The sequence below is a fragment of the Vipera berus genome (assembly GCF_964194415.1).
Source record: "Vipera berus genome assembly, chromosome: 2".
Classification (NCBI taxonomy): Eukaryota; Metazoa; Chordata; class Lepidosauria; order Squamata; family Viperidae; genus Vipera; species Vipera berus.
In genome coordinates, this window is record NC_138203.1 from 119,189,102 (window position 1) to 119,200,747 (window position 11,646).

The window sequence follows — 11,646 nt, forward strand, 5'->3', positions numbered from 1 at the left end:
CGGAGCAAACTCTTTTGAACTCAGTGGGAATTTTGAATAGGCATGCATAGGAGTGAGTTACAACCCATTTTAAGATCAGCTATGATATTGGAAACAACAAATAAATGTCCAGCTAACTATTTTTTAGAGAGGGACATGACATCTCTGAGCTAAAATGTGTAACTTTCTAGAAGAAGACTACATTTTGCTTTTGAGTGACATAGCGGGACCTGCACTCTAAAAAGTAATGGAAAGGGCCACAGCAAACACTAGATTTGATTTCACTGACAGGTAATTAAAGTTGTAATTAATTTAAGTACTCTCCAATGAGTATGGTATTTCATCTTGTTCCTTCACATTCAAATTTTAATTTAATAACAACTTTAGGGAACCTCGAGCAGCTTTGCCTAAAGCTTTCAGGGCAGACATGTGGCTCTGCATCCTCAGGTTGCACATTTCTGCTTTAGATTCTTGGCTCCAAAATCAGAGGTCAGCTGAGGGAGTCGTAAGCAATTCCCAAATGAACTCCCATCATTATGGCAGTAGGCAAACTCAGCAACATTTGTGCTCCAACCTGCTTTAATAAATAGAAAAACTACGGAGGAGAGCAAAGACTCTTTGTTCTACAGCAGACATGTCAAACTTGCAACGTCACATGATGTTGCGCGGCCTATCGGAACTTTTTCCCCATTGCCGGCAATGGGGTGGGTGTGGTTTTGTTGTGATGCATCCGGCCCGTGGGCCGGCAGTTTGACACCCCTGTTCTACAATGTAGGTGGATATTTTGGCCATTTATAGGAGTCCAGCCCACAGAGCTCAGTTAGAGAAGTTCATAAACAGGAGGGTAGCTGAGAGATATGCAGAAACAACTTTATTTATTGTTAATACCAATGGAGCTATAGTCATCTGCAGTTAAGACACTAGAAATCGCTTAAAAGAAGCCTTTGTAAAATGAGAGAATGAAAACTTTTTTCTCAATGGACAAGAGAGCTTTTGCCCTCCCTTCGGCAGAAGACCAATTAACTGAGTCAAATAATCATTCGCCCTTTAACCTCTTTCATAATGGGTCCAATAAACAGCAACAATTCTAAAAGATCTTAGCCATTAATGTAAGTAAAGGCACTTATTTGCCAAACTAAATGAGTGTCTTGCCTGACGAAACCTCTGTATGTAATTATTAATGTCAACTGTACATGGATAAAATCTGGAATCTGGCAATATAAGGACTTCTGTTCTCATTCAAAGAAGACTGACTAAATGGTTCCTAAGATTGGGCGGAGGGGGGAGGGGGAGAAGGCAAACTTCCATGTTGTTTAGTTTTCCAAGTTTAGGAGCAAGAGTTGACTCTTTCCATGAACCATTATGCATATTAACTGGGGCACGAGTGAGATTTATTACCTCTTCAGTGTTTCATCATAATTTTGCAGAACAATTATTCATTGCACATGGCTATGTAAAGGACACAGTGCTCTCCAGTTCAGAAAACTCAAATGCTACATTCACACATACATTAAGCCATGATTTTTTTAATCTGAATTTGTTGAATAAGCAGAAACTGGCTGCCTGCAATTTAATTAATCTCTCTCAAATTCAAATTTAACACACATAACCACGTTACTTGGTAACAGAATGAAAAGTGTTTTGCCACTGTATTCTTGCAGGATAATTTGTGGCTTCCCAGGATTGTCTACTGCTATCAGATTTCCTAGTGGTCTCCCATCCAGGACAACTCTGCTTAGCTTTTTCAAGGTCAAGCAAAATTAGTCAAGAACCCCTAGCATGTACAATAAATCAGCATTTACATAGCTCTATATACATGTATGCCCATCCTTTTTTTTCAGCTGTCAAAGAGTTCTGATATAGGGGAATAGCTACCAAGGCACATGCATGCATTACAAGGGGCAGCCCTTGCACAACTAATGCAAAAAGCAGCTGCTAGACCATGATCTTATAGTTACTGGAAATGTAGCAGCAGCCAGGTTGAATGATTCCTTCACTCGGTTAATAACATTAACTTCCAATTTTCAGCCTTTAAAAGATAGTTTGTTCTTCTAAACTTTCAATGATATTTTCTGATTGCCTTTTTTATTATTTTTGAGGCTTTTCTGTCTGACTGCCAAGAGACATAAGGGATTTTTTTTTAATTGCATGTAAAGTACTTTGACCTCTCGATGAATTAAAGAACAGTCAAAAGAACATTCAATAAAATAAAGATTATTTCCAGCATAGTATTCAACGGTATGCAATTTGCAATCTCTATAGCTTTAGTCATTATGTCTATATATAATACTTCAAGAACGCTAGTATGACAGCAATAAAGCAAACTGCTGATCTCACAAAAGCAAATATATTTTGGACACATCATATACTGAGTTCTCATTAAAAAAAACAATTTTATACCTAGGTACATGCAATTAAAAATCTAAGGTCATTTAGGTATGAATGAAAGTTAGAACTACAAAACACTTCCATTTATTTTTATTTCTTTATTCCAATTATATACCAAAGAAAAAATTCAGATGCATAATGGTTTACAAAACAATCAATAAAAACATGGATATCCTTAAAAAACCCATTGCGGATTAGATTGACTCCTCTTATCCAAATGTGTGGAAACTTACTCATTGCTTTAGCACAGCCATAATCTAGTGTGTAAATGTGATTTTCTTTTTTTAAAAATGAAGTTACTTACCTACTTGGAGGACACGGTCAACAGCACCTGACTGTAGCAAATTCAAGCCACGGTTAAAGGGCACACGAGAGTCTCGCTCCCCCTCTGGGGGATGATAGCCAAGGGAAGAGTACATGCATATTTCCCGTTCACTCCGTGGGAAGGACCAGAACACGATGCGCTTCTGTACAGGTTCTGGGACACGGGAAAAACGTTCTTCAACCTACACAAGAGGGTGAAGAAGGAAGAGAGGCCATTAGAAGTTCTAAACGACTTTGAGCAGGGATCTGAGGTTCAGTCTTACCCTGAATCCAAGGTAAAAAACCTTTGAGCCATATACAGTTCCACAACCCAATATTAAATACCAACAGAACACTCCTAGACATCCTTGCCAAGTTTGGAAGTAAAACCATTACTTCGTTTCATAAAACTGAGGGGCCAAACAAATCCCCCCAAATCATAAAACAATTGAACACAGGCTTAAATATTTCTCCTGTCAACTCTGATTCTATCTACATTCTGCCTTTAGAGAGTTAAAAAGTGCACTAGTAGGCAGGTTGTCATCCCGTCCTATATGATGAACCTGTCAGCTGTTCACAGCACACTCCAGATGCATCAACTGGGATCCAACTTTTTCTTTAAGATTACTTGAATTATGATGTTTCCTTCAACAGATCTTCAAAAGAGTAGCTTTCAAGTGTCAAGTTATAGCACTGCTTCCCCATCCCAAAGCTTTTTATGATGGATTTCTTTGCTAGAATAACTTTGATTTTTCCCCCCCACTTTACTTTGATCAGTCCTGCTGTGACTATCATCATGATCAAGAATACTCCGGAGAAAACATAAAAGCATGAGATAGAAGAACAAAGAACAGCATTTCCCGGATCTCTCCTTTATGGGGATAGGCCAACCAAGTGTTCTTGTAAGGCATCCTAGGACTGGAGATAAATACTTCAGTTCCAAGATAAACTTGCACTCCCTTTCCACAGAAGCCTCCAAAATGGCTAAAATATCAGATTTCTATAAGATAAGGCCAAAGCAGGTTTTTTTTTCTATGCATTATGCCGTTTTTGCCACTCTGGCATATGATTAACAAACCACGCTGAATTGCTAGATTTAGCATCCAATCAAGCATGCAGCCAAACAGGGATTTGCAATTCAACCCTTCCTTCCCTTCCGCTCTTCTGAGAAGAAGGGCCAAATATTGAGCTACTTTTACTTCAGGTTGCGTGGGAAGAAAGAGGGAATATGACGGGAAATGGGGAGGGATACTGGAAACCACAGGCCTGTCGCAAGGCTGAAAGGGGAATGCAAACAGCCGAGTGTCCTTCACTATAGGCAAGAAACATAAAAACCACACAGTGGCTAGAGAACAGCTGGTTGCTCAGGAGGAAAAAAGGGAGCCATGCTGAGGTCTGGACTAAGCCTGTCTCCTTGAGCAGCAGTAACACTCCTGCCTCTCCAAAGCATTGCGGTTGTAGGGACAGAGAAGGGAGAAGCTGAAGAATTAAGCCCGGGGAATTTCCCTGTCCATGCTAGTCTCCCTGTCTGGGAAATCAAGGCTCCTCTTAGGTTCAGCTTCTCCTTGTGGTGATAGCTCTGTTTGGTTTAGACATTTTGATTTTAAAGAAGCTTAAATGTTATAGGAAATTGATCTCCCACTCCTTGATCCCTGAACTGTTGCCTGCATTTGGTCCAGCCACCACTCTTTGGAAAGTGATACCATCCTCTGGGGGTAGAAGAATGCCCACATGGTTCCTGTACTGCTCTTCCATGCCCTCAATTTACAAGTTGAGTTAGAGCTGACATCTTTCTTCAGCAAGGGCTCTGGGTATGAATTGCTGGAGGAATGCAGTCCTTACTGGTGTCGCAAAGGTATTTACAAAAAGGGCAACAAAAGGGAGGGCAGAGGGAGAAAAATAGCAGACACCGAGAAGAGTGCAGAGGATTAAGAACCCAAGGATGGGGAAATGGTCTTTTTGTAGACAGATCTAGAACATTTGGATATTTGCTCCGTTTTACCCCATTTTCCAATATTCCCTACAACTTCCTTCTATATATAATTTCATTCTGCCATGTTAGTTTCAAGTTACTACATTTTTATATATCACTCATTGTTGCACTTTGGGCCTATGAGAGCCTTTGACCACTGTCTTTCCAGCACACTTTTCTCAATTGTCGTCTCATTTCTTCAGGCTTTCATTTCTCATTCAGCCATATTCATATCCAGCAGGTTCATATCCAACAGGTTCATATCCAACAGATAACCATCAGACTCTGGAGACTTCTGGCATTGCTCCTTGTAAGAATCTGAAAGAAGATTCTATCACTTGAAGCAAGTTGGAAAACAAAAGAATGTGCAGCTTTTATTTGCTTTGCTCCAAGGACAGCCATGCACGCAGGGCTACAAGGGGGTGACTGCAACAGGGAGAGAAGCTTACCTAGAACATCTTAGTTCCTCCATAGCACTGCTGGCTTGAAGATATTATGGGCGTTGCAGACCAGGTTGGAGAAGGATGATTTGAACAATCACAGACTTATTCGGATCATAAGTTCTGCTAAGTCATGAATTAATTAAGCAGTTTGTGGAATAAACCAGATTGGCCGGCTTCACATAGCAGTAGGCCATAGCCCCCAGTTTTCAAAATGCAATGGCTGGATTCATACACCACAAACATCAAAACCATGAAGAGGCAAAGGAAATAACCTTGAAGAAAGCAGGAAGAGCTGCTACCAAGGCAATAATTAGGTAAGTGGGCTAGAGTCCATTCCAACAAACCTATTTGAGAAAATGTCTTGGTCTGGTCTACCTAACCATATAGAGCTGATATCATACTGAAACCCACATTAGAATATTGGGGAAAAACAGATTCTGTATGCAAAAATGCTAAGTTGATTGCTTATTTTATCACTTGATTCAATTCAGGCGTTTGAAAGCTCTGGCAGGCTTACAGGTTCAACACAAGACGAAGGGGATTATGGATGAGGGTCACTGTTCTTGTCACCCTTAACAGAGGAAGGGTGGCCATATGTCTACCAGCAAACAAATCTCCATCTAATTTCAAATCACAGTTCTCTGTAGGTTTCTGTCGCATTTCTATAAACTGAATCTTTGATTCAGGGAATGCCCCGAGAAGCCAACACTCTACCAAGTCTCTTAGGTTTTACTTGATGAATTCAATCTGTGTAAAACTGGATTTTTATTTATTTTATTTTTTATTTTTATTCCATTTATATCCCGCCCTTCTCCGAAGACTCAGGGCGGCTTATCATGCCACACATAAGGCAAACATCCATTCTCAATATGTCACTGCCTTTCAGCTATCTCCTCCATGTAATCACCTTGACTTGCTGAAGTTCCTTCCTTTTCAATCAGCTCAGATATCTTAACTGAACCCGCACAACTTATCCTTGTGCTGTAATATTCTGCTATGACTCTGTTCTTCTAAAATCAGGCTTTGCCACCAGCCTTCTTTCATTTTTTTTACATGCAGCTTCCTCAGCTAATACTCTATTCTCCCAGTGCTATCCCCATCCTCTGTGCTAATACTGGAAACAAACAACTTGCCCACTAAAGCTAAGAAAAAAATAATTTTCTTCCATGCTTCTGTAGAACTATATTTTACATATTTCTCTAAGAATAATATACAAGTTAAACTAGCTTTAGATTTCCCAATATTTGATCAATACTTCTATCATCCTTTAATTATGTTCTGCTCTTATACAAGGCCCAGGTTCTATGTCTTCTAAGAAGGGAGCATATTCTTTCTACAAAGAGCACTGATAGATTGAAGTAATGGTGTCACATATTTAATATTAATGGCAAGAAGGACAGAGAGTAGGCAATCTAAATTTTAACTACAAATTCTTCTCTCATTTGGAAAAGGCACATGGAATCAAAACTGACTAATCTGAAGGTACAATCAATACTACCAAATTAGGAGAGCTTCTGCACAAACTTCAATGAAATAAACATGAATGTTATGAAAGCGGTGGCCATATCTTTCATTGGGTCTGAACAAGACAACATCCCTGTTGATTTCAACTCATGATTTATCAAGGTCACATTCTGTATTCTAAACTGCATCTCAGCCAAAATCATCTGTTATTACAATCAGATTACTTCCCTTTTGCTAGCACAGGAATAGATTCAAAGAAAGAATATCATAAAAGGAACATTGCAGAGATTTTGTGGTTTCATAGAGATGGACACAAATAACCATATACCAGGGCTGACTTCTCACTGAACCAGAGTGCAAATGAGTTCACCTAGCTTTTTAGGCAACAAGTAAGTCCTCTTAGGATGAAACATCACTTCATAATTTTTTTTGCTAGAAATGTCAGGAGGGTATTACAAGAAGCTTGCTTCTAAATGTATAATGTTCTTTAAATGAGGAATGGTCTTAAATTGAAGAGTCTTCCATCATATAAACTGAATATCTGCAGCAGATAAACCAGACACAGACACACTACTTGAGTGAGGATGGCTATTACTTTGCTAAATTCAAGTCAAAGTTGTTGCAATTATAATGACAATTTTCCTAACTAACTTAGGATGAGGCCTCAGGTTAAAAAGGTGATTTCTTGAAAGAGTTTCTGATTCAATAATATATTCAAGCACCCTACTCAAAATAAAAATTGCATTTCCAAATTGAAAAAATTATACAGAAATCAAGGGTTTCATCAGCTTTCTAATTCTGTTCCCCAACCCAATTTATTCTGTGTCATGAAGTTGTTCTGTCTGGTAGAAAAAACGATGGTGCAATGTGGGACAAAAAGAAAAACAGTCATGCTTCTATTCTTATTATAAACACATACATTGCTGGAGATGTAAAGTTATGCCAAACTGCTTAAGAACAATCATGCAATTTGGATCCCTCTGAACTGTTGAACTATCTACCTTACTATCAGAAGAATCAAGGGCTTTTTAAAACAAAGTATGAAACTTTGCCCTGGTGAAGCTTCTTTTTAAATCGCTGCGATGGAATCTTTCCCAGGCTAAATAATAGTAACAACACTTTCCAAACCAGATATCATCTGCATTCTCTCCCATTTCAGGTGTGCACATGCTTTGACTTGGGAAGTTTCACCTGCTGATGTCAGTGACAAGCGACTCTTGTTGAACTAGTTTCTCAGCCCAACACGGAAATTATGCTCTGGTGTCTCCTTGTATGAACTGTAACTGTTTACAAGGAATGTTCTGTTTGATGGAAAGAAATAACTAAATTTTGATATCCAAGAATAATGGATAAGCGTGATTCTATTCAATTTCAAAAAGGGGGCAGAGAGGGATGAAGAAACAAATGCACATGGAGCAAGCCAAACCTCTCCCCTCCCAAATGTAAGAGTATCGAGATTTCACTTTCACTTGGGTTTTGCCCAGACTAGCCCCAGATCTCCCAGCTACACCATGTCTGCTGAGTTTCAGCTATCACCTCATTCTCATGCTTTGTTCCAGAAAAGGCCTTGGGGAAAAAAACTAGTTACCATAACCACTTCCTACAGACTGAACTGGCATCAGCTTGTCAAGGGACAGCCTGGTACAGGAAAAGAAAAATTAAGAAAACTTACGGAGGAGCACAGAGGGGGAAAACTACACATAAAAGTTGAACTGAACACATAGGCAAGTTAGTAAAACCAAAAGTTATGCATTTAAAGCATTTTCTCCCACTGTAGTCCAATCCATCAAGAGACCACCAGAACTTACATTTAGTAAAGAATCAGACCAAAAACTGTGGCAGAACAAGAACGGCCCTTCATGTTGTCAAACAGCAAGCAAGCCATTAAATTAAAGAAGAGGGGGTTCAAAGGAAAAAGTTATCAATTGGGGAAAAAATGGAGAAATCAAGCATTTGTCACTTGACAAATACAAGACTTACCACAGTCTGGATAAACCACCTGCTCCCTTCCTTTGCAAAAGTGGTTTTATAAGGAAGTCTCCACCAAAAAAAAAAAAGATCCCAAACAAAATTAGAACCGGACCCCAAGGAGAGGATGCTATAAGATTACAGAGAATGTAAAATGAACTATGAATAGCCAGCTGATAGTTTGGCAACAGGAAGAGGGGCAGGAGGGAAAAAAAGAGTGTTAGGATGCTGAGCATGTCGATCAGAAGGTTGGCAGTTTGGCGGGGTCGAATCCCGAGTGCCGCGTAGCAGAGTGAGCGCCTGTTACTCGTCCCAGCTTCTGCCAACCTAGCAGTTCGAAAGCACGTAAAAATGCAAGTAGAAAAATAGGAACCACTCTGGTGGGAAGGTAACAGCGTTCCGTGCGCCTTTGGCGTCTAGTCATGCCGGCCACATGACCACGGAGATGTCCTCGGACAAGCGCTGGCTCTTTGGCTTTGAAACGGAGATGAGCACCGGCCCCTAGAGTCGGAAAGACTAGCACCCATGTGCGGGGGGGGGGGGGAACCTTTACCTTTACCTTTTTAAAGAAGAAAAAGGAGAGTCCTTGAAGGAAATTTGGGGGGGGGAGGAGGAGGAGGAGGAGGAGGAAGAGGAATGGAAGGAAAACTACTGAAAATGTGTTAGATTACGCTAGGCTTTGTTCAAGCTACCAACCAACCAGGGAAAGAAAGAAACCCGGCTTTTCGTGCTCCCACGCTGCTAAACAGCATCTTGGACGTGCCCAAGTCAGCAGGTGAAGAAGCCTTTTCCCCACATTGTGCGCGACCCGCTCTCGCCACCTACTAACGTTGTGCACGTCGGCCTATTGTCAGGGGGGGGGGCTGCTCCGGGAGCGAGTCTAGAAGCTGGCATTTTCTAGCTTAGCCCTTGAAGGAAGCGCCCTTCCAACGCCAGCGCCCGGCGGATGGGGGGAAAAAAAGGAAAGGAAAGGAAAGAGACGCCTTCGAGAAGGGAGTTCAAACGCAGGTCGAGAACCCTCTCCTGAGGGTGCGCGGAGTGGCTCCTCTCCCGCACCCTCCGGCAGCCCCACTGGCACTTCGGGGGAGGTGTGGGGGGGTGTGTGGGGGGGGGGACAGACTTGCAGGCAGCAGCTTTGCGCCCCGGCGGCTCCCTCGGAAAGAGGCGGCGGCGGCGGCGGCGACGGAGCAGGCGATTTAAAGAGACTCTCCGGGGCTCTCGCTCCTTGGCCAGGTCCAGCCGGCATCGCAGCCGCGGAACGTCAAAGGCGGCCGGCCAGGAGGGGAAAGCCCAGAGTGGCGCGCTTGCCCCGTGGGGAATCCGTCCTTCCTCTCACCTGCTCGAAGGCCCAAGTTTCGGCCACCCGCCGGGCGCTCAGGTCCAGAAGCGTCTCGACGGCAGAAGAGGTGGAAGCGGAAAGGGGGGAGGAGGAGGCGGCGGCGGCGGCGCTCGGTCCCGGATCGGGCTGCTCCCCAGGGGCGCCGCACCTGCGCTTAGCGGGCGGAAGCTCCATAGGCCCGGCCGATCCCCGGCCTCTCCTGAGCACCTTCCCGAAAACCCACCAGTGGCGGCCCGGGCCCAGCCCGGTCAGTTGGTCGTTTCTCTTTCTGTGGGCGGCGGATACGGCCCCTTTAAGGAGCTCCCACAACAATGAGCTCGACGGCCGCTCGTTCCCTGGACCTCCCTTTTCTCTTCGCCCGCTTTCTATTGGGCAGTCTGCGAGACAGAGGCTTGCGTAGATTGGCCGAGCTCGGCTGCCAATCAAGGAGGAACAATGCACGCCCCCGTGTTGTGGGGCTTTAAAAAAAAAAGAGAATAGGAGCTGTCTGGAAAAAAGGATGTCAATCAAAGGTCGGGAAGCCCCCCCCCACCACAGCCAATCAGGCAAGACAAGGAGACCAAGGCCTTTAAGATAGGGTTCTACGTGGGCGTGGCCTACGCCGCGATCCTTCCATTCACAACATTCTGATGCCGGCTGGGAATGGCAACAATGTAGCGAGCTGGGGGTTGAGCCGCATTCCGGCTCAGGCTATCTCTCTGCCCCGCCCGTCACTTCCCCGGGGTTCATCTTCGATCTTCTTCATCGGAACCTAGAAAACGAGGGCGTGGGGCTGACTTGATGTGGTTATTGTATTTAAATATTTTTCGGTGAAAACAAAATCGAGACTTATACCGAATGTAAGAAAACAAAAAAAAATTGTCACGAGTTGTTACAGAGAGTGAAATTATGCTGAAATGCCTGAGACAGAGAAAATGTAAAAAGCGCAGTGGAAATGTGTTCGTTCCTCAGAAGCAAACTCCTCTGAAGGGTAGCGATCTCTGAACAAAGTTTGGGTAGGATACGCTGAGTTGTCCTCTGCATAGTCAGTGAAGCATTGCTATCAATCCCTTCTCACCTCAATCCAATAAATGCTTGTTCAAATATCCCTTGGATTTTAATCAGCCAGAAGAATAGGCTGGGCTGCAATATCGAATTTGGCATTAGTCATAATGCCTTTGCTGCAATGATCTACACACTGAAATAAAAAAATGCAGTGTGGGTCCTTGAAAAAAGAAATATGAATCATAATTGTATTACTGTACTTATGCATTCATTAATTTCCTTTATTTATGAACTGCCAGACTCCATGTGGACTCAAACATCTAGGTTACCTGCCAAGCTTTTAAAAATTAGATTTTTTTTAAAAAAAGGAAATACTTTGTGATTGCTTTGTGGGAACTTTCTTGTCAAAAAATGGTTTTAATTTTATTTTGTAAAATGCCTTAGGCAGGGCCTGATTGACTTACATAAAAATGATAGATAAGTCAATCATGTCAAAAAAAAAAAAAGAGACAAACCTGACTTGAGGAAGAGCAAAAAACACATACACACCAACAGGAAATCATTATAACCTTTCAAACTGTAATTGACCTTAAAAGTGGCCATTGCTGGAAAAGGGACTTCAAAAGGAGACATCAACATGAAACTGCTGAATTTCAATACACCAAGAGGCTCAGTGTGGTCTGGTATCCAGCTAAAGGTGTTAATTAGCTTACCAATGCCAGGATGTTTACAATATCTTCAAAATTACTTTGCGAGTGGTCCCTGAAATTTTTTACACCCACCCCTTCACTACTTAATATCTTTTC

At 42.3% G+C, this 11,646-nt stretch overlaps 1 protein-coding gene across 1 annotated transcript in view; it reads right to left on the reverse strand.

The window, feature by feature from the left end:
- The window catches only part of ZSWIM4 (zinc finger SWIM-type containing 4), a 32,751-nt gene extending 22,474 nt beyond the window's left edge, over positions 1-10,277 (reverse strand). The window contains exons 1-2 of the mRNA XM_081319871.1: positions 9,854-10,277; positions 2,672-2,873 (exon numbers count right to left, since the gene is read on the reverse strand). Of these exons, the coding sequence (XP_081175997.1) occupies positions 2,672-2,873; positions 9,854-10,030 (379 nt within the window). The 5' untranslated portion in view covers positions 10,031-10,277. The remainder of the gene's footprint in view (positions 1-2,671; positions 2,874-9,853) is intronic.
- Between the last annotated feature and the right edge of the window lie 1,369 nt (positions 10,278-11,646).